The 27850-nt window shown below is 46.1% G+C and overlaps 1 protein-coding gene across 7 annotated transcripts in view; it reads left to right on the top strand.

The window, feature by feature from the left end:
- The window catches only part of LOC112260173 (neurexin-1a), a 495882-nt gene that overhangs the window by 335191 nt on the left and 132841 nt on the right, over positions 1–27850 (top strand). For all 7 annotated transcript variants that reach the window (XM_042327452.1, XM_042327447.1, XM_042327443.1 and 4 more), the window contains one exon: positions 15498–15669. In XM_042327452.1, the coding sequence (XP_042183386.1) occupies positions 15498–15669 (172 nt within the window). The remainder of the gene's footprint in view (positions 1–15497; positions 15670–27850) is intronic.

Genomic DNA, 27850 nt, shown 5'->3' with positions numbered 1-27850 from the left:
TCTGGTCATGCCAGTTGTAGCAGTGATAACAGAGTGTATATGGGGAGTTAGTTGGGGGTGAATATTTTTTAGTCATATCTCCCCCAGGCATTGAGCACTGCTGTGTCAGTCTCACGCAATCAATCAATCAATCAATCACGCACGCAATCAAGCACACACACAACCTTACCAATACTCTCCAGCTGAATTAGAAGAATGACAAGAACAAGAGAAGCAAAACAAGACAGAGACAAGATTAGAGGAGATGAAGTGTAGGATACATTCACCAGTTAATTAAACTCAATATATCATGCTAGCATGCATAGTGCTCACTGTCTGGATGGGTAGGGTTGAATCTCAGGGTGAAGCGACATCACACACACACACACACACACACACACACACGAGGATGGGATTGGTTGGATTTTGGTGTACAGTTACAAACACACACATGTACGAACACGCATACACAATGGGTGTGGTTGGATCTTGGGGTGCAGCAGTAGTGCAGTTATGTTTACATTTGTCCAGTGGTGCTACCCAGTAGGGAGCAGCACTTACCCAGATCTGAGCTCTCTCTCCTGGGGAGTGGCATAGAGGAGAGCTGGGTTCTGGAGAGCTGGAACTGGTGGGATAGAGGAGAGCTGGAACTGGTGGGGTAGAGGAGAGCTGGAACTGGTGGGGTAGAGGAGAGCTGGAACTGGTGGGGTAGAGGAGAGCTGGAACTGGTGGGGTAGAGGGCTGAAGCTGGTGGGGGTAGAGGAGTGCTGGAACTGGTGGGGGTAGAGGAGTGCTGGAACTGGTGGGGGTAGAGGAGTGCTGGAACTGGTGGGGGTAGAGGAGTGCTGGAACTGGTGGGGGTTGAGGAGTGCTGGAACTGGTGGGGGTAGAGGAGTGCTGGAACTGGTGGGGTAGAGGGCTGAAGCTGGTGGGGGTAGAGGAGTGCTGGAACTGGTGGGGTAGAGGAGAGCTGGAACTGGTGGGGGTAGAGGAGAGCTGGAACTGGTGGGGTAGAGGAGAGCTGGAACTGGTGGGGGTAGAGGAGAGCTGGAACTGGTGGGGTAGAGGAGAGCTGGAACTGGTGGGGTAGAGGAGAGCTGGAACTGGTGGGGTAGAGGAGAGCTGGAACTGGTGGGGGTAGAGGAGAGCTGGAACTGGTGGGGGTAGAGGAGAGCTGGAACTGGTGGGGGTAGAGGAGAGCTGGAACTGGTGGGGTAGAGGAGAGCTGGAACTGGTGGGGTAGAGGAGAGCTGGAACTATTGGGGTAGAGGAGAGCTGGAACTGGTGGGGTAGAGGAGAGCTGGAACTGGTGGGGTAGAGGAGAGCTGGAACTGGTGGGGTAGAGGAGAGCTGGAACTGGTGGGGTAGAGGAGAGCTGGAACTGGTGGGGGTAGAGGAGAGCTGGAACTGGTGGGGTAGAGGAGAGCTGGAACTGGTGGGGTAGAGGAGAGCTGGAACTGGTGGGGTAGAGGAGAGCTGGAACTGGTGGGGTAGAGGAGAGCTGGAACTGGTGGGGTAGAGGAGAGCTGGAACTGGTGGGGTAGAGGAGAGCTGGAACTGGTGGGGTAGAGGAGAGCTGGAACTGGTGGGGTAGAGGGCTGAAGCTGGTGGGGGTAGAGGAGTGCGGGAACTGGTGGGGGTAGAGGAGTGCTGGAACTGGTGGGGGTAGAGGAGTGCTGGAACTGGTGGGGTAGAGGGCTGAAGCTGGTGGGGGTAGAGGAGTGCTGGAACTGGTGGGGGTAGAGGAGTGCTGGAACTGGTGGGGGTAGAGGAGTGCTGGAACTGGTGGGGGTAGAGGAGTGCTGGAACTGGTGGGGGTAGAGGAGTGCTGGAACTGGTGGGGGTAGAGGAGTGCTGGAACTGGTGGGGGTAGAGGAGTGCTGGAACTGGTGGGGGTAGAGGAGTGCTGGAACTGGTGGGGGTAGAGGAGAGCTGGAACTGGTGGGGGTAGAGGAGAGCTGGAACTGGTGGGGGTAGAGGAGAGCTGGAACTGGTGGGGGTAGAGGAGAGCTGGAACGACTGGTGGGGGTAGAGGAGAGCTGGAACTGGTGGGGGTAGAGGAGAGCTGGAACTGGTGGGGTAGAGGAGAGCTGGAACTGGTGGGGTAGAGGAGAGCTGGAACTATTGGGGTAGAGGAGAGCTGGAACTGGTGGGGTAGAGGAGAGCTGGAACTGGTGGGGTAGAGGAGAGCTGGAACTGGTGGGGTAGAGGAGAGCTGGAACTATTGGGGTAGAGGAGAGCTGGAACTGGTGGGGTAGAGGAGAGCTGGAACTTGTGGGGTAGAGGAGGACTGAAGCTGGTGGGGGTAGATGAGGAATGGAGTTGGTGTGGGGGGTAGAGGAGGGCTGGGTTTTGGAGAGCTGGAACTGGTGGGGTAGAGGAGGGCTGGAACTGGTGGGGTAGAGGGCTGAAGCTGGTGGGGGTAGAGGAGTGCTGGAACTGGTGGGGGTAGAGGAGTGCTGGAACTGGTGGGGGTAGAGGAGTGCTGGAACTGGTGGGGGTAGAGGAGTGCTGGAACTGGTGGGGGTAGAGGAGTGCTGGAACTGGTGGGGGTAGAGGAGTGCTGGAACTGGTGGGGGTAGAGGAGTGCTGGAACTGGTGGGGGTAGAGGAGTGCTGGAACTGGTGGGGGTAGAGGAGTGCTGGAACTGGTGGGGGTAGAGGAGAGCTGGAACTGGTGGGGGTAGAGGAGAGCTGGAACTGGTGGGGGTAGAGGAGAGCTGGAACTGGTGGGGGTAGAGGAGAGCTGGAACTGGTGGGGGTAGAGGAGAGCTGGAACTGGTGGGGGTAGAGGAGAGCTGGAACTGGTGGGGGTAGAGGAGAGCTGGAACTGGTGGGGTAGAGGAGAGCTGGAACTATTGGGGTAGAGGAGAGCTGGAACTGGTGGGGTAGAGGAGAGCTGGAACTGGTGGGGTAGAGGAGAGCTGGAACTTGTGGGGTAGAGGAGGACTGAAGCTGGTGGGGGTAGATGAGGAATGGAGTTGGTGGGGGGGTAGAGGAGGGCTGGGTTTTGGAGAGCTGGAACTGGTGGGGTAGAGGAGGGCTGGAACTGGTGGGGTAGAGGGCTGAAGCTGGTGGGGGTAGAGGAGGGCTGGAACTGGTGGGGTATAGGAGGGCTGAAGCTGGTGGGGGTAGAGGAGAGCTGGAACTGGTGGGGTAGAGGAGAGCTGGAACTGGTGGGGTAGAGGAGAGCTGGAACTGGTGGGGTAGAGGAGGGCTGAAGCTGGGGGGGGTAGATGAGGAATGGAGTTGGTGTGGGGGGTAGAGAGGAGGGCTGGGTTTTGGAGAGCTGGAACTGGTGGGGTAGAGGAGGGCTGGAACTGGTGGGGTAGGGGCTGAAGCTGGTGGGGGTAGAGGAGGGCTGGAACTGGTGGGGTAGAGGAGGGCTGAAGCTGGTGGGGGTAGAGGAGGGCTGAAGCTGGTGGGGGTAGAGGAGAGCTGGAACTGGTGGGGTAGAGGAGAGCTGGAACTGGTGGGGTAGAGGAGAGCTGGAACTGGTGGGGTAGAGGAGGGCTGAAGCTGGTGGGGGTAGAGGAGGCTGGAACTGGTGGGGGGTAGATGAGGAATGGAGTTGGTGTGGGGGGTAGAGGAGGGCTTGAACTGGTGGGGATAGAGGAGGGCTAGAGCTGGTGGGGGAGGTAGTTTAAGGCTTGAACTGGTGGGGGTAGATGAGGACTGGAGTTGGTGGGGGGGTAGAGGAGAGCTGGAGATGAGGGCTGGATCTAGTGTAGGGGTAGAGGAGGGCTGGATCTAGTGTAGGGGTAGAGGAGGGCTGGAACTGGTGGGGGAGTAGAGGAGGGCTGGAACTGGTGGGGGTAGAGGATGGCTGGATGTGGTGGGGTAAAAGAGGGCTGGATCTGGTGGGGGTAAAGGAGGGCTGGATCTGGTGGGGGTAAAGGAGGGCTGGATCTGGTGGGGGTAAAGGAGGGCTGGATCTGGTGGGGGTAAAGGAGGGCTGGATCTGGTGGGGGTAAAGGAGGGCTGGATCTGGTGGGGGTAAAGGAGGGCTGGATCTGGTGGGGGTAAAGGAGGGCTGGATCTGGTGGGGTAAAGGATGGCTGGATCTGGTGGGGTAGAGGATGGCTGGATCTGGTGGGGGTAAAGGAGGGCTGGATCTGGTGGGGTAAAGGATGGCTGGATCTGGTGGGGTAGAGGATGGCTGGATCTGGTGGGGTAGAGGAGGGCTGGATCTGGTGGGGTAGAGGAGGGCTTGATTTGGTGAAGAGGTAGAGGAGGGCTGGAGAGGACGGCTGGATCTGGTGGGGTTAGAGGAGGGCTATAGAGCTGGTGGGTGGTAGAAGAGGGCTGGAGAGGAGCTTCAACACCTGCATTGCTTGATGTTTGGGGGTTTCGGATAGGTTTCTGTACCGAACTTTGTGACCTCAGATGATGTAAGAAGGGCTTTAAAAATAAATTTGATTAATTGATTGGAGCTGGTGGGGTAGAGGAGGGATGGAGCTGGTGAATGGGTAGAGGAGTGCTGGAGCTGGTGAAGGGGTATAGGAGGGCTGGAGCTGGTGAAGGGGTAGAGGAGGGCTGGAGCTGGTGAAGGGGTAGAGGAGGGCTGGAGCTGGTGAAGGGGTAGAGGAGGGCTGGAGCTGGTGAAGGGGTAGAGGAGGGCTGGAGCTGGTGAAGGGGTAGAGGAGGGCTGGAACTGGTGAAGGGGTAGAGGAGGGCTGGAACTGGTGAAGGGGTGAGGAGGGCTGGAGCTGGTGGGGGTGGAGGAGGGCTGGAGCTGGTGGGGGTGGAGGAGGGCTGGAACTGGTGGGGGTGGAGGAGGGCTGGAACTGGTGGGGGGTGGAGGAGGGCTGGAACTGGTAAAGGGGTAGAGAAGGGCTGGAGCTGGAGCTGGTGGGGTAGAGGAGTGCTGGAGCTGGTGAAGGGGTAGAGGAGGGCTGTAACTGGTGGGGGTGGAGGAGGGCTGGACCTGGTGGGGGTGGAGGAGGGCTGGAACTGTTGGGGGTGGAGGAGGGCTGGAACTGTTGGGGGTGGAGAGGAGGGCTGGATCTGGTGGGGGTGGAGAAGGGCTGGAACTGGTGGGGGTGGAGAAGGGCTGGAACTGGTGGGGGTGGAGAAGGGCTGGAACTGGTGGGGGTGGAGAAGGGCTGGATCTGGTGTAGGGGTAGAGGATGGCTGGATCTGGTGGGGGGGGTAGAGGAGGGCTGGATCTGGTGTAGGGGTAGAGGATGGCTGGATCTTTTTTATTTTTTTTATTTCACCTTTATTTAACCAGGTAGGCTAGTTGAGAACAAGTTCTCATTTGCAACTGCGACCTGGCCAAGATAAAGCATAGCAGTGTGAACAGACAACAAAGAGTTACACATGGAGTAAACAATTAACAAGTCAATAACACAGTAGAAAATTAAGAGAGTCTATATACATTGTGTGCAAAAGGCATGAGGAGGTAGGCGGATAATTACAATTTTGCAGATTAACACTGGAGTGATAAATGATCAGATGGTCATGTACAGGTAGAGATACTGGTGTGCAAAAGAGCAGAAAAGTAAATAAATATAAACAGTATGGGGATGAGGTAGGTAAATTGGGTGGGTTATTTACCGATAGACTATGTACAGCTGCAGCGATCGGTTAGCTGCTCAGATAGCAGATGTTTGAAGTTGGTGAGGGAGATAAGTCTCCAACTTCAGCGATTTTTGCAATTCGTTCGAGTCACAGGCAGCAGAGAACTGGAACGAAAGGCAGCCAAATGAGGTGTTGGCTTTGATGATCAGTGAGATACACCTGCTGGAGCGCGTGCTATGGGTGGGTGTTGCCATCGTGACCAGTGAACTGAGATAAGGCGGAGCTTTACCTAGCATGGACTTGTAGATGACCTGGAGCCAGTGGGTCTGACGACGAATATGTAGCGAGGGCCAGCCGTCTAGAGCATACAGGTCGCAGTGGTGGGTGGTATAAGGTGCTTTAGTAACAAAACGGATGGCACTGTGATAAACTGGGGGGGGTAGAGGAGGGCTGGATCTGGTGGGGGGTAGAGGAGGGCTGGATCTGGTGGGGATGTAGAGGAGGGCTAGATCTGGTGTAGGGGTAGAGAAGGGCTGGATCTGGTGCGGGGTAGAGAAGGGCTGGATCTGGTGTGGGGGGGGTAGAGGAGGGCTGGATCTGGTGTTGTGGTTGAGAGGATTGCTAGATTTGGTGGGTGGAAGAGGAGGGCTGGAGAGGACGGCTGGATCTGGTGGGGGTAGAGGAGGGCCTGGCCTGGTGGGTGGTAGATGAGGCTGGATCTGGTGGGGGGTAGAGGAGGGCTGGATCTGGTGTGGGGGTAGAGGAGGGCTGGATCTGGTGTTGTGGTTGAGGATTGCTAGATTTGGTGGGTGGAAGAGGAGGGCTGGAGAGGACGGCTGGATCTGGTGGGGGCCCTAGAGGAGGGCCTGGCCTGGTGGGTGGTAGATGAGGCTGGATCTGGTGGGGGGTAAGGAGGGCTGGATCTGGTGGGGGGGTAGAGGAGGGCTGGATCTGGTGTTGGGGTTGAGATTGCTAGATTTGGTGGGTGGAAGAGGAGGGCTGGAGAGGACGGCTGGATCTGGTGGGGGTAGAGGAGGGCTAGAGCTGGTGGGTGGTAGATGAGGGCTAGAGCTGGTGCGTGGTAGAGGAGGGCTGGAGAGAAGCTTATACACCTGCATTGCTTGCTGTTTGGGGGTTTCGGATATATTTCTGTACAGAACTTTGACCTCAGCTGATGTAAGAAGGTCTTTATAAAATAATTTGATTGAAATTTGATTAATTGATTGGAGCTGGTTGGGTAGAGGAGGGCTGGAGCTGATGGGGGGGTAGAGTAGGGCTGGAGAGGAGGACTGGAGCTGATGTGGGTAGAGCAGGGCTTGAACTGGTGTGGGTAGAGGAGGGCTAGAGAGGAGGGCTAGAGCTGGTGGAGGGGTAGAGAAGGGCTGGAGATGGTGGAGGGGTAGAGGAGGGCTGGAGAGGAGGGCTGGACCTGGTGGGGGTAGAGGAGGGCTGGAGAGGAGGGCTGGACCTGGTGGGGGTAGAGGAGGGCTGGACCTGGTTGGGGTAGAGGAGGGATGGAGCTGATGCGGGTAGAGGAGGGCTTGAACTGGTGCGGTAGTGGAGGGCTGGAGCTGGTGGAGGGGTAGAGGAGGGCTTGAACTGGAGGGGGTAGAGGAGGGCTGGAGAGGAGGGCTGGGATATTTGGAGGGGGGTAGAGGAGGGCTGGAGCTGGTAGAGGGGTAGAGTATGTGTGTATGTACAGCAAGAGGGCTGGAAGGGGGTAAATGGACTGGGAATGTTTCCCGAATGGCACCCTCTTCCGTATTCCACCCAGTTCCGTATCCCACCCTTTTCCCTGGTCAAAAGTAGTGTACTATGTATGGTATAGGGTGCTTTTTGTGAGGGTGTAAAGAGGGCTGGTTGTATGTAAGATGGGACTCATCAGATCTCAATCTCTGTGGTAATACAGCTGGCTGTCTCACCTACTGACTGTAACATACCTAGCTACTTTACCCCTAGCTACTGTTTCCCTAGCTACCAACCAGTTAGGGTATTTCAACCAGACTTCACTACTGACTGGAATAACCTAGCTACTGTGACCCTAGCTACTTTACCCCTAGCTACTGTGCCCCTAGCTACTATACCCCTAGCTACTGTTTCCCTAGCTACCAACCAGTTATGGTCTTTCAACCAGACTTCACAACTGACTGGAATATACCTAGCTACTGTACCCCTAGCTACTGTTTCCCTAGCTACTGTTTCACTAGCTACTGTGCCCTTAGCTCCTTTACCCCTAGCTACTGTACCCCTAGCTACTATGCCCTTAGCTACCACCGAGTTAGAGCCTTTCAACTAGACTTCAGTACTGACTGTAATATACCTATCTACCCTTAGCTACCACCCAGTTAGAGCCCTAGTTACACCTAGCTACCACCCAGTTAGAACCCTAGTTACACCTAGCTACCACCCAGTTAGAGCCCTAGTTACACCTAGCTACCACCCAGTTAGAACCCTAGTTACACCTAGCTACCACCCAGTTAGAGCCCTAGTTACACCTAGCTACCACCCAGTTAGAGCCCTAGTTATACCTAGCTACCACAAAGTTAGAGCCCTAGTGCTGCAGAGATGGTTGTCCTTCTGGAAGGTTCTCCCATCTCCACAGAGGAACTCTCGAGCTCTATCAGAATGACCATAGGGCTCTTGGTCACCTCCCTGACCAAGGCCCTTCTCCCCGATTGCTCAGTTTGGCCGGGTGGCCAGCTCTAGGAAGAGTCTTGGTGGTTCCCAACTTCTTCAATTTAACAGTGACAGAGGCCATTGTGTTCTAGGGGAACGTCAATGATGCAGACATGTTTTTGTCCCTTTCCCCAGATCTGTGCCTCGACAGAATCCTGTCTCAGAGCTCTACTGACAATTCCTTAAACTGAACTGCTTGGTGTTTGCTCTGACATGCACTCAACTGTGGGACCAATCAATTGAATTTACCACAGGTGGATTTCAATCAAGTTGTAGAAAGATCTCAAGGATGATCAATGGAAACAGGATGCGCCTGAGCTCAATTTCGAGGCTCATAGCAAATGGTCTGTAAATAAGGTATTTCTGTTTTTTATTTGTAATAATTTTGCCCCAAAAAATTTGAACCAGTTTTCGCTTCATAATTATGGGTTATTGTGTGTAGATTTATGAAGAACAACATTTATTTAATCAATTTTAGAATAAGGCTGTAACGTATCAAAATGTGTAAAAAGGGAAGTGGTTGGAATACTTTCCGAATGCCTTGCTATGTAGTTGCCTCCTCAGCACAACACAGTGCAGTTATTGCAGTAAGATGCTATGGAGAAGTCCTTGAGAGGAGCATTACATTTGTAAAATCTTAATTTGATCACCCTGTTGCAGGATAACTTATCCTCTTCTCCACACATGAACGAGGGTCAGATTTCACATCATGTTCTTTACACTTTAGTTTAAAACTACATTCTGAGATTTATAAAATGACAACACAGTGTCCCCGCCACTTGTTTTAGTATATAGCATAGGATAAATAGCAATAACCACTAAACAGTTTCCCAGCTTTAAAGTTGGATTTATTATCAACATATTTACTGTTTACTTTCTTGTCTGTTTCAAAATAACCACTGTAGGGGGGAGTGAGGGAGTGTAGGGGAGAGTGAGGTAGTGTAGGAGAGAGTGAGGGAGTGAAGGAGAGTGTGGAACTGTAGGGGGTGTAGGGGAGAGTGAGGGAGTGTAGGAGAGAGTGAAGGAGTGTAGGAGAGAGTGAGGGAGTGTAGGAGAGAGTGAGGGAGTGTAGGAGAGAGTGAGGGAGTGTAGGAGAGAGTGAGGGAGTGTAGGAGAGAGTGAGTGAGGGAGTGTAGGAGAGAGTGAGGGAGTGTAGGAGAGAGTGAGGAGTGTAGGAGAGAGTGAGGAGGAGTGTAGGAGAGAGTGAGGGAGTGTAGGGGGAGTGAGGGAGTGTAGGGAGAGTGAGGAGTGTAGGGGAGGAGGGAGTGAGGGGTGTAGGGGAGAGTGAGGGAGTGTAGGGGAGAGTGAGGGAGTGTAGGGGAGAGTGAGGGAGTGTAGGGGAGAGTGAGGGAGTGTAGGGGAGTGTGTGGAAGTGTAGGGGGTGTAGGGGAGTAGAGGGAGTGAGGGAGTGTAGGGGGTGAGGGAGTGAGGGGAGAGTGAGGGGGTGTAGGGGAGAGTGAGGGAGTGTAGGAGAGAGTGAAGGAGTGTAGGGGAGAGTGAAGGAGTGTAGGAGAGAGTGAAGGAGGTAGGGGAGAGTGAGGGAGTGTAGGAGAGTGAGGGAGTGTAGGAGAGAGTGAGGGAGTGTAGGAGAGAGTGAGGGAGTGTAGGGGGAGTGTGGGAGAGTGAGGGAGTGTAGGGGGTGTAGGGGAGAGTGAGGGGGAGTGAAGGAGTGTAGGGGAGAGTGTGGAACTGTAGGGGTGTAGGGGAGAGTGAGGGAGTGTAGGAGAGAGTGAAGGAGTGTAGGAGAGAGTGAAGGAGTGTAGGAGAGAGTGAAGGAGTGTAGGAGAGAGTGAGGGAGTGTAGGAGAGAGTGAGGGAGTGTAGGAGAGAGTGAGGGAGTGTAGGAGAGAGTGAGGGAGTGTAGGAGAGAGTGAGGGAGTGTAGGGGGAGTGTGGGAGTGTAGGGGGTGTAGGGGAGAGTGAGGGAGTGTAGGGGAGAGAAGTGAGGGAGTGTAGGGGAGAGTGTGGAAGTGTAGGGGAGAGTGAGGGAGTGTAGGGGAGAGTGAGGGAGTGTAGGGAGAGTGTGGAAGTGTAGGGGAGAGTGAGGAGTGAGGGAGTGTAGGAGAGAGTGAGTGAGTGTAGGGGGTGTAGGAGAGAGTGAGGGAGTGTAGGAGAGAGTGAGGGAGTGTAGGAGAGAGTGAGGGAGTGTAGGAGAGAGTGAGGGAGTGTAGGAGAGAGTGAAGGACTGTAGGGGAGAGTTTGGGAGTGTAAAGGGGTGAGGGAATGTACGGGGAGTAAGTGTAGAGAGATGTGGGTGTAGGGGGAGAGAGGGAGTGAAGAGGGAGTGAGGGAGTGTAGGGGGACTAAGGGAATGAATTACTTACTCTAGCTGTAATGGTATCAGTTGATACAATCTTGTGTTACATTTTGGTTTTCTTTGAAATGACATTTATAAACCAGAGGAACATCCTAGTTTCCGTAATCTGGTGTGACACACTACAAGTGTTTCTAACTGGGGAAGCTAGAAGTAGCTTTTGGCTGTGGGATGTGCTCAATGCTTACTCAGTGTTGGAGTGATTGAGCAGAGAAAAAGAGGGAAGGAGATAGAAGTGGGTGAAAGAGTGAGAGTGAGTGAGTGAGAGATTATGCTGACTGGATAATCTCATGCAGTGTACTGCTGTACTGTGCTGTACTGTTGAGGCCCCCAACCAGCTGCTCCATTCATAGCTGCTCAGAAAGAAGGAGACAAATTGAGTAATAGAGAGACAGTGGGTAGAGAGAGAGAGGGAGAAGGAAATGTATGATCATATTAGAGACACATATTTCCCTCAGATTACACGGATCCACAAAGATTTGGAAAACAAACCCAATTTTGATAAACTCCCATATCTACTGGGTGAAATACCACAGTGTGCCATCACAGCAGCATGAAAAGGGCAACCAGTGAAGAACAAACACCATTGCAAATACAAACCATTTTTATGTTTACAGTACCTTGCAAAAGTGTTCACACCCTTGGCATTTTTCCAATTTGGTTTCATTACAACCTGTAATTTAAATATATTTCTATTTGGATTTCATGTAATGGTGAAGTGAAATGAAGAAATTCTACAAAATTAAGTGGTGCGTGCATATGTTCTCACCCCCTCTGCTATGAAGCCCCTAAATAAGATCTGGTGCAACCAATTACCTTCAGAAGTCACATAATTAGTTAAATAAAGTCCACCTGTGTGCAATCTAAGTGTCACATGATCTATCACATGATCTCAGTATATATACAGTTGTTCTGAAAGGCCCCAGAATCTGCAATATCACTAAGCAAGGGGCACCACCAAGCAAATGGCACTATAAAGACCAAGGAGCTCTGCAAACAGATCAGGGACAACGTTGTGGAGGAGTACAGATCAGGGTTGGGTTGTAAACATATCAGAAACGTTGAACATCCAACTGAGCACCATTAAATCCATTATTAAAAAATGGAAGGAATATGGCACCACAACAAACCTGCCAAGAGAGGGCCACCCCCCAAAACTCATGGACCAGGCAAGGAGGGCTTTAATCAGAGAGGCAACAAAGAGACCAAAGATAACCCTGAAGGAGCTGCTAAGCTCCACAGTGGAGATTGGAGTATCTGTCCATAGGACCATTTAAGCCGCACACTCCACAGAGCTGGGCTTTATGGAAGAGTGGCCAGAGAAAAGCCATGGCTTAACCTCTTTAGGGTACGTGGGCGTCCCACCTGGCCAACATCCAGTGAGGTTGCAGAGCGCCAAATTCAATTACAGAACTGCTCATTATAAAAATTCAGAAAACAAAACATATTTTACATTGGTTTAAAGATGGACTTCTTGTTGAACCAACCACAGTGTCATATTTATAAAATGCTTTTCGGCAAAAGCATACCTAGCCCAGAACATACCTAGCCCAGAACATAGCCCAGTTGACAAATTATTACAAACAGTAACCAGCCAAGCGTTACAAATGTAACGGCTTTCTTCCGTCGAAGGAGTGTCGGACCAAAATGCAGTGTGGTTAGTTCGATACATGTTTAATAAATGAATAAACACGATAAATACAAAAACAAGAAACGTGAAAACCTAAACAGTCTATCTAGTGCTAACACACACAGAGACATGAACAATCACCCACAAAACACACAGTGAAACCCAGGCTACCTAAATATGGTTCCCAATCAGAGACAACGAGAATCACCTGACTCTGATTGAGAACCGCCTCAGGCAGCCATAGACTATGCTAGACACCCCTACTCAGCCACAATCCCAATACCTACTAAAACCCCAATACCACAACACAAAATAAACCCATGTCACACCCTGGCCTAACCAAATAAATATATAAACACAAAATACTAAGACCAGGGCGTGACAACAAAACTCAGAAATAGAGATAGAATGAATCCCTTACCTTTGATGATCTTCATATGGTGGCAATCAGAAGACATTCAATTACTCAATAAATGTTCCTTTTGTTCGATGAAGTCTCTTTATATCCAAAAACCTCCGTTTTGTTAGCGCGTTTTCTTCAGTAATCCACAGGCTCAAACTCAGTCAAAAAAATATGTAAAGTTCATAGAAACATGTCAAATGATGTTTATATTCAATCCTCAGGTTGTTTTTTAGCCTAAATGATCTATAATATTTCAACCGGCAATAACGTTGTCAATATAAAAGGAAAACAAGAAATGCACATGCGCCTGAAAAAGCTCTGCGACACGTTAGGGTCCACTCCTTAAGACTGGTCGTACTCCCTCATTTATAAGAATACAAGCCTGAAATGATTTTAAAGACTGTTGACATCTACTGGAAGGCATAGGAACTGTAAAGTCAATGGATACTGTAATGGCATTGAATAGAAAACTACAAACCCCCCAAAAAAACTACTTCCTGAGTGGATCTCAGGTTTTTGCCTGCTAAATCAGTTCTGTTATACTCATAGACACTATTTTAACAGTTTCGGAAACTTTAGAGTGTTTTCTATCCAAATCAACCAGTTATATGCATATCATATCTTCTGGGCCCGAGTAGCAGGCCGTTGAATTTGGGCGTGCTTTTCATCCAACATTCCTAATGCTGCCCCGTACCCTAGAGAGGTTAAAGAAATAAATAAACAAACTAATTTTGTGTTTGCCAAAAGGCATGTGGGAGACTCCCCAAACATATGGAAGAAGGAACTCTGGTCAGATGAGACTAAAATTTAGCTTTTTGGCCATCAAGGTAAAACACTGTCTCGCGCAAACCCAACACCTCTAATCACTCCGAGAACACCACAGTGAAGCATGGTGGTGGCAGCATCATGCCGTGGGGAATTTTTTCATCGGCCGGGACTGGGAAACTGGTCAGAATTGAACGAATGATGGATGGAGTTAAATACAGGGAAATTGAGGGAAATCTGTTTGTCTTCCAAAGATTTGAGACTGAGATGGAGGTTCACCTTCCAGCAGGACAATGACCCAAAGCATACTGCTAAAGCAACACTGGAGTGGTTTAAGGGGAAACATTTAAATGTCTTGGAATGGCTTAGTCAAAGTCCAGACCTAAATCCAATTGAGAATCTGTGGTATGACTTGAAGTTTGCTGTACACCACCGGAACCTATCCAACTTGAAGGAGCTGGAGCAGTTTTGCCTTGAATAACGGGCAAAAATCCCAGTGGCTAGATGTGCCAAGCTAATAGAGACATACCCCAAAATAAATGCAGCTGTAATTTCTTCTAAAGGTGGCTCTACAAAGTATTGACTTTGGGGGGGGGGGTGAATAGTTATGCACGCTCAAGTTTTCTGTTTTTATTTGTCTTATTTCTTGTTTGTTTCACAAAAAACTAATATTTTGCATCTTCAAAGTGGTAGGCATGTTGTGTAAATCAAATTATACAAAACCCCTCAAAAATCAATTTTTAATTCCAGTTTGTAAGGCAACAAAATAGGAAAAATGCCAAGGGGGTGAATACTTTTGCAAGCTTTTTATTTCCCCTTTTGTACTTTAACTAATTGCACATAAAATGGCATTTGAAATGTCCTTATTATTTTTGAACTTTTGTGAGTGTAATGTTTACTGTGAATTAGTATTGTGTATTTCACTTTTGTGTATTATCTACTTCACTTGCTTTGGCAATGTTAGCATATGTTTGCATTGCCAAATAGCCCTCAAATTGAGAGAGAGAGAGTAGAAGAGAAGCTTGCCTGAGCCAACACACCACATAAAGCACTCCTGTGTACTGACTGAATGATATGACTAGAGCTCATTACAACACATGCCTGACCTGTGTCGGGGGCAGAGATGGTGTGACAATGACGGAACAGACACACAGTATTAAACATATTTTTGGTATTATTTGATTCCATTTGGTTTATTCTTGTTTGATGCAAAACACTGAACCAATCCGTATCAATCAGGTCTGAATGCCATATACATTCTGACAAATAATATATTCCCACCTTCTGATTGGACTTTAAATCACCAATGGTTAAACTGATGAGTAGTTTAAGTTTTAAACTGTGCTTTGGGGCACACAGCAATATACAGATGGTCTCTCTAATTACCCAGAAGTCAAAATAGTCATGCTGATATAAAAATAATAGGGAGAAAAGTGTCAGGAAATAACCAAGTTGGTTTATTAAGGGGACACACACCATGGACAAGGTAGTCTTTTAACAAAGGCAATCAGTAAAAAACATTGCTCAGCCCCCTGAGTTATTTGCATTACCTAAGCAATATGTAGCCTACTCATGTTTTTATTGTTTTGTTAAATCCAGATATCAGTGGCTAAACAGAAATAAATATTGATTGAGGACGTTGTTGTAACACTTGATTAGAATTGATAACTATATTTATATTGACAAGGAAATCGATTCAGACAGCATTATACTGAGTATTACTTCTCTGCGATTTGAATAGCTCACTATTGCCTTTCATTGTGTAAACATAATCAGATGGTATCTACAGTTCAGTGGCAAGGCATGGATGTGGTTATCATCATCGTCATTATCATCAACATCATCCTCACCACCATCATCATAATCATCATCATCATTATCATCACCATCATACCAGCATCATCATCATCTCCATCATCACCAACATCATCACCATCACCAGCATCATCAGCATCATCATCGTTGTCATCATCATCATCATTACCATCATCATCTTCTTCATCACTACATAAACACAATGACTCTTACACTTTGCTGTACAACCAAACATTTGCTTTGGAATATACAAAATACACTTCCTTCTCATCAAGATACACTTCCTTCTTATCAAGATACATTTCCTTCTCATCAAGACACACTTCCTTCTCATCATGATACATTTCCTTCTCATCTTTAAAACCTTATTTTCTCTTTCTTTTTTGTGTCAACAGGAAAAAGGAAACATTGGAGTTATATTTAATGTTGGAACGGACGACATAAATATCGAGGAGACAGCAAAGTTTGTAAATGATGGAAAGTACCATATAGTGAAGTTTACGCGGAGTGGCGGTAACGCCACACTACAGGTGGATGACCTACCTGTCATAGAGCGCTATCCCACAGGTAAGACACGCCTTATTACCTTCCCAGCATCCTCTCTGCTCACAGTGCTCTCTACCACACTTTGAATGTACCTGTACTTGAAATGACCAAGAAGGGTATCCTAACTGTTGTCAGGAGAAGATTTAATAAATGTTGGGCTATTTAGAAATGGTGTATGACATGTTTTTGGTTGGTTTGTCATTTATATATACTGTGCTTATTTCTCATAATAATACTGTCCGTTTTTTATACAGTAACCTTTGAAATGTCAACATGTCAGCAGAACGATGACTATTGTGTTGAGAAGGCTTTAAATATCAACACTTGGGTGTATTGAATTCACAACATTTGAACTACTAAAAGGCTTTGACAAAGGCTACAGAGGATCCAAGTCAGATTAATTATTTAATGTCTTGTTATATGTTACAGCATTTGTCATGTTCCCACATATAGGCTACTCCAACTAGGAAGTGAACGTGTTCTGTTACCCAGGAACACCCATAGCTTTCACTGAAGTAAGTTATGACAGCAAATTGAAATGGCCAAATTCTAGTGGATTATGAAGTATTTAGCCATATTTTAAATGGTGAAATTATGGCATGGGGTGGCATTTTATTTCCAAGGCAATGTCCTACTGTCCACTAGGGGCAACGCAAGCATCTATTAGCATCTAGTTTAAACCGCGAGCTACAGCTCAGAAGATTGTGGGTTCAATCCCAGTGCAAGTTTTGTTTTGAAATGTTTGTTTTTCTATTTTAACCTTATCGCAAACCTTAACCACTCAGAATCAATGCCTAATCTTAACCCTAATGCCTAAATCTCAGAATGAATCAATTTAACACTAATGCCAAAAATTCGGAATGAAATCCTAATTTCAACCGTCAAGGTTAGTTTCAGTTTAAGTTGTGCAGGATTTAAAACGGCACCACAGATGGCCGCATATGCCAGAATTAAAAGGGCTGGCCATGCCATATCTCTGTTGCTGCAAGTATGCCAGTTTCTTTGGAGATTGTTTTGCAAAATTGTCTACTCTAAACAAATTACAATTATTTCAAGGGATACAGTATGGTTAATCCCATTAACTGACATAATGGTTGGAATATTGGAACTGGCATGTCACTTCCTGTGATGTCCTTTCTGTAAATATTATTGTCTATCGTCTGGACAAATTATGTAGGGAGACTCAATGATAATCTATGTTTGCCTGCAACAGCAAACAGTTTCACTGTATTCTTATGGTATAAGATGTATGAGATAGAATATGAACATATTACCCACGCTCTGTCATGACAGTTCTCAGGAAAAGAGCCTTTGGAGGAGGGGACTGGTTTATAGGAGAGGGGCCTAAAACAAGGGGAGTAATTGCGAAAGGGGCCTTGCTCATATGGGTGGACCCTGCCTGGTATGTGAGGATCCTGGTGCATAGGGGAGGGGCCTAGCTCATAGGATCAGGATCGCCTGAGTTTAACTCAACAATCTTGGTATGAGGACAAACCAGAGATGATTTCAACCTGTCTGCCCTCCTCTCCTCCTCCTCTAATGTTTGTTGACCTTTTCAGGCGGCCCAGTGCATTCACCAAAACTAAAGAGGGCTTTTATGGCTGGGGACAGATTCGCTCGTCACTATTCGCCTCAGGTAGACAGGGGAAATGAATGCCTTGTGACGTGCAGAAAACATGGAGGAACAAAGCATTCACCGCAGGGTTAATAGACTGATGGCTGTATAGTTTTTAGAGGATCTATGGTTGCTATAGGATCTTAGCTGTGCAGGAGAGAGACTCACTGACACACAGACGGACAGGCACACAGACGGGCAGAAAAACACAGACAGACAGAAACACACACACACACAAACACACATACATACATACATACACACACACACACACACACACACAAACACACACATATCAATACACTAAATCTTTTGGATACTTGAACAGATAATTGCATCTTGAGACAGCCATTTTGGGGCAAAAAAGAGTAGATATCTTGTTGCACAGAGAGATGTCTAAAAGGAAGTAGATTAATTGAGTTGAAGGTTGGTTAGCTCTCTAATGAATTCAGAGCTGCATGTTTTCATTTGGTGTGAGGGGAGGAGTAATTAACCAAGGATATTTCTCAACGGCAGATTAAACTCACTGGCTCAATGGAGGAAATCAAGACAAAACAAAGAATCAAGAAAAAAAAATACATTGCAACAACTCCTCCTGAATGTCTTTGAGTCAGAATTCATTGTCTGTCTAAATCTGCAATAGGATCATTTGTTACCTAAAATATATTATTTTACTTTAATTAATTTGTTACCATTTGTTTCAGTGGTATAACAAAAACATCTAGAAGGCAATTATGTCATTGTTATTATGTAAGTAAGGACACACTCGTTAAGACTTCATATCAGTGAATTCTAATTAAAATACTTGTCAGCTAAACATTCACTTTCAGATATAATTTTCTGTTTTATTTCTTAGCTGCTGTATTGGAATGGCCTTCATTATCAAACGTGCAACTGTATTGGAATGGCCTTCATTATCAAACGTGCAACTGTATTGGAATGGCCTTCATTATCAAACGTGCAATTGAATAACATGTAAAACAGTTACTATTTGGATTTGATTAAAGACAAGTGTATCTACAGCTTGTTTCCAATCTAAATGGTTTCTTTAGGCATGGTCAATTACATGTAAGTACGGTGGTGAATGCAGACACATCGTATTCAGAAGCTTTGGTTGGTCTTTTTATAGAGCTCATTCACACAGACTATTAACGTATTAAACACAAACATTATTGGCATTTCCCCATTTCCAAAACTCCAGACCTGTTTATTTTCTCTCTTAATTCTGACTTGACATGTTCAGTATAATGTCCTGAAATGAGTACAACTTCAGACTAAAGTTTTTCAAAGTCAGCGCATTAAAATAAAAAATAAATCACGTGAGATGAATTAGATTTTGTGCCACTTAGTCAGAACTTGATTGACTCTGTGTCTCAAAGAAGACTGATAAACCACCAGAATGAAACAACCAAAGAAAGGAGGGAGGGAAGAGGAGTGGGAGAGATAAGAAGAAGAAAAAGAAGATGAAGAACTTGTTACATATTTTTGTATTTCACATCAAGCAGAGTAAAAACATGTTATAGTTATATCGTATTATAGATCAACAGAGCCAAGTCAGTCCTACTGGTGTCCCTCATTGTAATTCTACGAAAGGAAACCATTATACAAAATAACATTGAACATGGATATGCAGTGTAAGTCATTTTGAATTTCCAAACAACATCTAATCAACAGACACACATTCAAATCCACCTATAGTTGTTTGGAGATATGAGGGGATGAGGGGGGAAACCCTGAGGGAGTTTTTCAACTGCGTCTTCCGTCGTGACGTCCCCTGTATGCCCACCCGCTAGCCTGCTAGCTGTCTAGAGCACATCGGACCGTTAGCTTAAGAGGCCCATCGGACAAATTCTTTGGCCACTCTACCTATTTTGCCAATTGGCCTGGTTTACCACACAGAGCCCTACTGATCCATCCGCCAACGTCACCGCACGAGGGAGCCACAACAGACCTTCTTCCGTCGCATCGTTTCTCAAAGGCCCTTCGCTAGCTTGCTATCCCCGGCCCGCTAGCTGCCTGAAGCCACTCCCTGGACTGCTATGATCACTTGGATACGCATGCCTCTCCTATATTTCTAGAGACAATAGCTCTATCATTGTCACTCTATGCACAGGTTTACCCCAATGTATTCACATCCTACCATACCTTTGTCTGTACATTTTTCCTTGAATCTATTCTACCGTGCCCAGAAATCTGCTCCTTTTTCTCTCTGTTCTGAACATACTAGATGGCCAGTTCTTTTATCCTTTAGCCATACCCTTATCCTACTTCTCTGTTCCTCTGGTGATGTGGAGGTTAATCCAGGCCCTGCAGTGCCTAGCTCCACTCCAATTCCACAGGCGCTCTCATTTGTTGACTTCTGTAACCATAAAAGCCTTGGTTTCATGCATGTTAACATTAGAAGCCTCTTCCCTAAGTTTGTTTTATTCACTGCCCTAGCACACTCTGCAAACCCGAATGTCCTAGCCGTGTCTGAATCCTGGCTTAGGAAACCACCAAAAACCCTGAAATTTTCATCACTAACTATAACATTTTCCGACAAGATAGAGCTGCCAAAGGGAGCGGAGTTGCAATCTACTGTAGCGATAGCCTGCAGAGTTCTGTCTTAATAACCAGGTCTGTGCCCAAACAATTTGATTTGAGCTTCTACTTAAAAAAATTCACCACTCTAGAAACAATTCTCTTACCGTTGCCGCTTGCTATAGACCACCTTCTGCCCCCAGCTGTGCCCTGGACACCATATGCGTATTGATTGCCCCCCATCTGTCTTCAGAGCTCGTGCTGCTAGGTGACCTAAACTGGGAGATGCTTAAGACCCCGGCCATCCTACAATCTCAGTTTATAGCTCTCAATCTCACACAAATTATCAATGAACCCACCAGGTACAACCTCAAATCCGTAAACATGGGCACCCTCATAGATATCATCGTAACCAACCTGATCTCCAAATACACCTCTGCTGTCTTCAACCAGAATCTCAGCGATCACTGCCTCATTGCCTGCATGCGTAATGGATCTGCGGTCAAGCGACCACCCCTCATCACTGTCAAACACTCCCTAAATCACTTCAGCGAGCAGGCCTTTCTAATCAATCTGGCCGCGTATCCTGGAATGATATTGACCTTATTCCTTCAGTAGAGGATGTCTGGTTATTCTTTAAAAGTGCTTTCCTCACCAACTTTAAACATCTGCTATCTGAGCAGCTAACCGATCACTGCAGCTGTACATAGTCCATCGGTAAATAGCCCACCCAATTTACCTACCTCATCCCCATACTGCTTTTATTTATTAACTTTTCTGCTCTTTTGCACACCAGTATCTCTACCTGTACATGACCATCTGATCATTTATCACTCCAGTGTTAATCTGCAAAATTGTAATTATTCGCCTACCTCCTCAGGCCTTTTGCACACAATGTATATAGACTCTTTTTCTCTTTTTTCTGTGTTATTGACTTGTTTATTGTTTACTCCATGTGTAACTCTGTGTTGTCTGTTTACACTGCTATGCTTTATCTTGGCCAGGTCGCAGTTGTAAATGAGAACTTGTTCTCAACTAGCCTACCTGGTTAAATAAAGGTGAAATAAAAAATATAGTTATTTATTTGATTTACTTTGCTCCTTTGCACCCCAGTATCGCTACTTGCACACTCGTCTTCTGCACATCTATCACCCCAGTGTTTAATTTGCCATACTGTAATAATTTCATCACTATGGCCTATTTATTGCCTCACCCCCTTTATCCTACCTCATTTGCACACACTGTATATAGACTTTCTCTATTGTTTTATTGACTGTATATTTGTTTATTCCATGTGTAACTCTGTGTTGTTGTTTGTGTCGCACTGCTTTGCTTTTTCTTGGCCATATCCCAGTTGAAAATGAGAATTTGTTCTCAACTAGCCTACCTGGTTAAATAAAACCATTTAAAAAATGTCTCATTTGATTTGGATGAACATATATTAGTTCCATTTCTTACCAGATTCAAGTGTTAACTGCTAGTTAAGCACCCATCAAATATGAATGAGTTTAGCTATACACAAATAGGACAACTTCCTATATACAGTAAATGGTGCTCTGTGTGAGGATTATCTGAACAGAACAGGATTAATCCCAAGCCCACCTCTCTCTCTTTTGCTCTGTACTATACAGCATCCCTCGCCCTTTCCCCCCAGCCATCTGCCCCATTCATAATATATATGATTCCAATATGGTTTGATGAGCCTTCATTAATACCTTGGTCGGTCTAGTTGTGTCTCAAATGGCACCTTATTCCCTATATAAGATTCCGATTCCCTATTCCCTATATAGTGGCACTCCACTGGATTCCAGTCGAAGATCGCATTCACTACAAGACCATGATGCTTACCTACATAGCAGCAAGAGGAACTGCCCCTCCCTACCTACACCTCACTACCAGGCTATGCTCAAACCCTACACACCCAACCCGAGCACTCTGTTCTGTCAACTCTGGTCTCTTGGCCCAACTACCCGTACAGGAGGGCAGATCCTGCGCAGCCCAGTCCAAGCTCTTCTCTGTCCTGGCACCTCAATGGTGAAATATTTTCCTAATTCAACACTTGCACATGACTCCTTCAAAAGAGAAGGAGAGAGAAAGATGGGGAGAGAGAGAGAGAAAGATGGCATGAGAGAGAGAGAGAGAGAGAGAGAGAGAGCAATGGGTTGAGACAGGGATGCAGCTTAAGCCCCACCCTCTTCAACATATACGTATATCAACAAAGTGGCGAGGGCACTAGAACAGTCTGCAGCACCCGGCCTCACCCTAATAGAATCTTAAATCAAATCTCTACTGTTTGCTGATGATCTGGTACTTCTGTCCCCAACCAAAGGAGGGCCTACAGCAGCACCTAGATCTTCTGCACAGATTCTGTCAGACCTGGACCCTGACGGTAAATCTTAGTAAAGCAAAACAAATGGTGAAAAAAAGATCCAGTTCCCAGGACTACAAATACAAATTCCATTTAGACACCTTACCTCAGAGCACACAAAAACGATACATACCTCGCCCTAAAAATCAGTGCCACAGGTAACTTCCACAAAGCTGGGAACGATCTGAGAGACAAGGCAAGAAGGGAATCTATGCCATCAAAAGGAACATTAAATTCGACATACCAATTAGGATCTGGCTAAAATAAAAAATACCTTAATCCGTTATAGAACCCATTGCCCCTTATGGTTGTGAGGTCTGGGGTCTGCTCACCAACCAAGAATTCACAAAATGGGACATCTCCAATTTGAGACTCTGCATACAGAATTCGACAAAAATAGTGCATGCAGAGCAGAATTTGGCCAATATCCACTAACTTTCTAAATCCAGAAATGAGACATTAAATCCTACAACCACCTAAAATGAAGTGATTCCCAAACCTTCCATAACAAAGTCATCACCTACAGAGAGATGAACCTGGAGAAAAGTCCCCTAAGCAAGCTGGTCCTGGGGCTCTGTTCACAAACACAAACATACTCCACAGAGAACCAGGATAGCAACACAATTAGACTCAACCAAATCATGAGAAAACAACAAAATAATTACTTGACTTTGGAAAGAATTAACAAAACAAAAAGCAAGCTAGAATGCTATTTGGCCCAAACAGAGAGTACACAGTGGCAGAATACCTGACCACTGTGACTGACCCAAACTTAAGGAAAGATTTGACTATGTACAGACTCAGTGAGCATAGCCTTGCTATTGAGAAAGGCTGCCCTTGGCAGACATAGCTCTCAAGAGAAGACAGGCTATGTGCACACTGCCCACTAAATGAGGTGGAAACTGAGCTACACTTCCTGACAGATATTTGACCATATTGGAGACATATTTCTCTCAGATTACACATATCCACAAAGAATTTTGGGGAAAAAAAGAATTTTGATAAACTCCCATATCTACTGGGTGAAATTCTACAGTGTGCCCTCACAGCAGCAAGATGTGTGACCTGTTGCCGCAAGAAAAAGGCAACCAGTGAAGAACAAACATTGTAAATACAATCCATTTTTATATTTATTTTCCCTTTTTTACTTTAACTATTGCAGATACTATAACATTTGAAATGTCTTTATTCTTTTGGAACTTTTGTAGTGTAATGTTTACTGTAAATGTTTTTGTTAATTTCACTATTGTTTATTATCTAGTTTACTTGCTTTGGCAATGTACAGTTGAAGTCAGAAGTTTACATACAACGTAGCCAAATACATTTAAACTCAGTTTGTCACAATATTTAATCCTAGTAAAAATGATCTGTCTTAGGTCAGTTAGGATCACCACTTTATTTTAAGAAATTGAAATGTCAGAATAATAGTAGAGAGAATTATGTATTTCAGCTTTTATTTCTTTCTTCGTGGGTCAGAAGTTTACATGCAGTCAATTAGTATTTGGTAGCATTGCCTTTAAATTGTTTAACTTGGGTGAAACGTTTTGGGTAGCCTTCCACAAGCTTCCCACAATAAGTTGGGTGAATTGTGGCCCATTCCTCCTGACAGAGCTGGTGGAACTGAGTCAGGTTTGTAGGCCTCCTTGCTCACACACACTTTTTCAGTTCAGCCCACAAGTTTCCTATAGGATTGAGGTCAGGGCTTTGTGATGGCCACTCCAATACATTGACTTGTTGTTCTTAAGCCATTTTGCCACAACTTTGGAAGTATGCTTGTGGTCATTGTCCATTTGGAAGAGCCATTTGTGAACAAGCTTTAACTTCCTTACTGATGTCTTGAGATGTTGCTTCAATATATCCACATAATTTTCCTCTTTCATGATGCCATCTATTTTGTGAAGTGCAACAGTCCCTCCTGCAGCAAAGCACCCCCACTACATGATGCTGCCACCCCCATGCTTCACGGATGGGATGGTGATCTTCGGCATGCAAGCCTCCCTCTTTTTCCTTCAAACATAACAATGGTTATTATGGCCATACAGTTATATTTTTGTTTCATCAGACCAGAAGACATTTCTCCAAAATGTATGATCTTTGTCACCATGAGCAGTTGCAAACCATAGTCTGGCTTTTTTATGGCGGTTTTGGAGCAGTGGCTTCTTCCTTGCTGAGTGACTTTTCAGGTTATGTCAACATAGGATTAATTTTACTGTGGATATAGATACTTTTGTACCTGTTTTCTCCAGCATCTTCACAAGGTCCTTTGCTGTTGTTCTGGGATTGATTTACACTTTTCGCACCAAAGTATGTTCATCTCTAGGAGACAGAACGTGTCTCCTTCCTCAGCGGTACAGGTGAACGTGGTGCCTTCAGGTGTTTGGAAATTGCTCCCAAGGATGAACCAGGCTTGTGGAGGTTCTGCAATTTTTTTTCTGAGGTCTTGGCTGATTTATTTTGATTTTCCCATGATGTCAAGCAAAGAGGCACTAAGTGTGATGGTAGGCCTTAAAATGCATCTACAGGTACACCTCCAATTGACTAAAATTATATCAATTAGCCTTTCAGAAGCTTCTAAAGCCATGACATAATTTTCTGGATTTTTCCAAGCTGTTTAAAGGCACCGTCCATTTAGGATATGTAAACTTCTGACCCACTGGAATTGTAATATGGTGAATTCTAAGTGAAATAATCTGTCTGTAAACAATTATTGGAAAAATTACTTGTGTCATGCCAAACTAGTTTCTTAACAAGAAATGTGCGGAGTGGTTGAAAAACGAGTTTTAATGACTCCAACCTAAGTATGTAAACTTCTGAATTCAACTATAAATATGTTTTTCCCATGCCAGTAAAGCCCCTTAAATAGAAAATGAAAAGTGGGAGAAAGAGAGAGAGAGAGAGGACGACAACAGGCTAAAAGGGTGAAGGAATGGAGGGAGACCACCATTGAGAGCGAGAGACAAACAGAGAGAAAGAAAGAGACAGGGGGAGGAAGGATAACATATTGGATGGGACGGAGGGGACCACCATTGTGAAAAGCAGGGTGGGGATAATTGTACCACTTGTGCCTGTACACCGCTCCCTCATGTAATCTCATTAAAATGTCCCATTCTGCCTACTTAACGACCCATTAGACTGTCCTTACCCCAATTATCAGAGGCTCTGTGCGTACCAAATGACACTCTTACTTCTCCAATATAGTCTGTTTTACTATGAGCCCTTGTCAAAAGTAGTGCACTATAAGGGGAATAGGGTGCCAATTGGGATGCTGTCGCAGACTTCGTATTTTATGGAGTACATGCAGCCTCAAAAATTAGACCCTCTTTCTTCTCCAGAGTCTGGGCCATGGAAGTAATACCATTACAATGGTGCTGTCAAGCCCAGAGGGTACTGTAGCAGGGTAGTACACTACTCTATTGGAGGGAACAGCTAGTGCTGTAAGCATGTCTACCACACAGCAGACAAAGTTAATGGAGTCAGGCGCAATGGCCTTATTATTCTACTCTTATCAGAGCATGATGCACAAACAAAGATACCTCTCTTTAACTCTGGTCTCTCTTCCTCTCTCTCTCTCTCCATCCCTCCCTCTCTCTCTTGGACTCTGGTCTCTCTTTCCCTCTCTCTCTCTAAATCCCTCCCTCTCTCTTTAACTCTGGTCTCTTTCCCTCTCTCTCTCTTTCTCTCTCTCAATCCATCCCTCTCTCTAAATGGTCTCTCTCTCCATCCATCCCTCTCTCTCAATCTCTGGTCTCTCTTACCCTCTCTCTCTATTTCTCTCTCTCATTACTGCTCAGTCTTCATCTCTCTCTCTCTCTCTATCTCTCTCTCTCTCTCTCTCTTTTCTCATATATCCCATTTCACTCCAATTCCCCCTCTCCATCCCTTCTCCACTCAGGGTCAGCACTGTCTCTGCCCCCCCACACACACGCACATACACAAAAAAGATACGCACACTCACACGGTATTGTGGTTATGCTGTCTCTGTGAGCTCCTGCTTAATTATTTCCCAGGCCTCTAAATGAACAGTGGAATAAACCATTTGCATATCTTGTTAATTTAATGTGGAGAGGAGAGATAGAGAGCGTTGTTCTAAGAGCTTGTGGTGAGATAAAGGCCGGGTCTTATCTGAGCACTTTATTAACACAGAAAACAAATAGCACGGACAAGCCAGGTCGTCCGGGACTGGGGGGACAGTGTGGGCAGCTCAGTCTAAATCACTGCTGTCTGGTGGGGGGAGATAAGGTAGAGGCTGGTCCCTGTCCCGCTTTTCCAGACCCTATCTCCATCCAGCAGCAGGGTAGCCACACCAGGCTCAGATCAACCTGTACATTGTTTAGAACAGAATGAATGGGTATGGGTGTTGTGATAGAAACCAGAGGACAACATTGTTTTGTTAATGAACAACAAAAAAATGATCCCTGAAATGGGATAGATTCCGTGACCTGAGCTTTGATATAGAAAGAGAAAATGGGCGGAGAAGACCCAATGGTCCATAATAACAATGCAAAGAAGAACGATAGTGTCTGGTCTCCTACAGCATATCTACTCAGTATCCTTTCTGGTTCTACCTTCTGCCTCTACGTCACTTTGACATGTAAGGTGCTCATTGGACACAAATGAAAAGTATTGTGTGTGTGTGTGTGTGTGTGTGTGTGTGTGTTTGTGTGTGCATGGCTTGCGTGTATGCCACATCCTTGTTTGTCTCTTCACCCTCCAAAGCCTCCCTCTCTCTCTCTCTCTCTCTCAATGTCAATTTAAATTCAATTTAAGGGCTTTATTGGCATGGGAAATATATGTTAACATCGCCAAAGCAAGTGAAGTAGATAATAAACAAAAGTAAATAGACAATGCTAATTAACAATTAATATTACACTCACAGAAGTTCCAAAAGAATAAAGACATGTCATATTATGTGTACATAGTTAAAGTACAAAGAAAAAATAAATAAACATAAATATGGGTTGTATTTTCAATGGTGTCTGTTCTTCACTGGTTGCCCTTTTCTTCTTCTTCTTCTCTCTCTCTCTCTCTCTCTCTCAATTCAATGGGCTTTATAAGCATGAGAAAGCAAAAGATAATAAACAAAAGTGAAATCTCTCTCTCCCAAGCCTCCCTCTCCCTCCCAAGCATCTCTCTCTCCCAAGCCTCTCTCTCTTCCTCTCCCTACCAAATCTCTCTCGCTCTCTCACAGGTCTTCTATTGTGTTTAAATGTCTCGGTGAAAAAGAGACAATACAATTTTCTGAACCCTATCATTTGGAGAGAGATTACTCTTTTGTCAGAAGATAACTGGGAGGCATAAACATACAAATCAAATTGCAGCTTGTTACGAAATAAATACAGGAGTAAGAATGTAATAAATGACATAACAAGAGTAGCTCTCTCCCGCAACATGCTCTGCCTCGTCCTACACGACACACATCTTCCATCCCACGCTCCATCCCTCCATCTTTCTTCACCCTCCCTCACTTCCCTGACCTCTCTGTCTTCCTCCTTCCTCAGCCCCATGGCTTTAGAAGAATCTCCTCTCCTCCGTTCCGCTCCTCTCCTCCGTTCGGCTCCTCTCCTCCGTTCCGCTCCTCTCCTCCGTTCCGCTCCACTTCTCCGTTCCGCTCCTCTCCTCCATTCCGTTCCAGTCCTCGTTCCTCTCCAGTCCTCGTTCCTCTCCAGTCCTCCGTTCCTCTCCTCCGTTCCACTAATCTC

This window comes from Oncorhynchus tshawytscha, linkage group LG01 (genome assembly GCF_018296145.1).
Source record: "Oncorhynchus tshawytscha isolate Ot180627B linkage group LG01, Otsh_v2.0, whole genome shotgun sequence".
In the NCBI taxonomy this organism is placed as follows: domain Eukaryota; kingdom Metazoa; phylum Chordata; class Actinopteri; order Salmoniformes; family Salmonidae; genus Oncorhynchus; species Oncorhynchus tshawytscha.
Note: the sequence above shows the minus strand (reverse complement) of the source record. Positions and strands in the feature narration are given on the sequence as shown.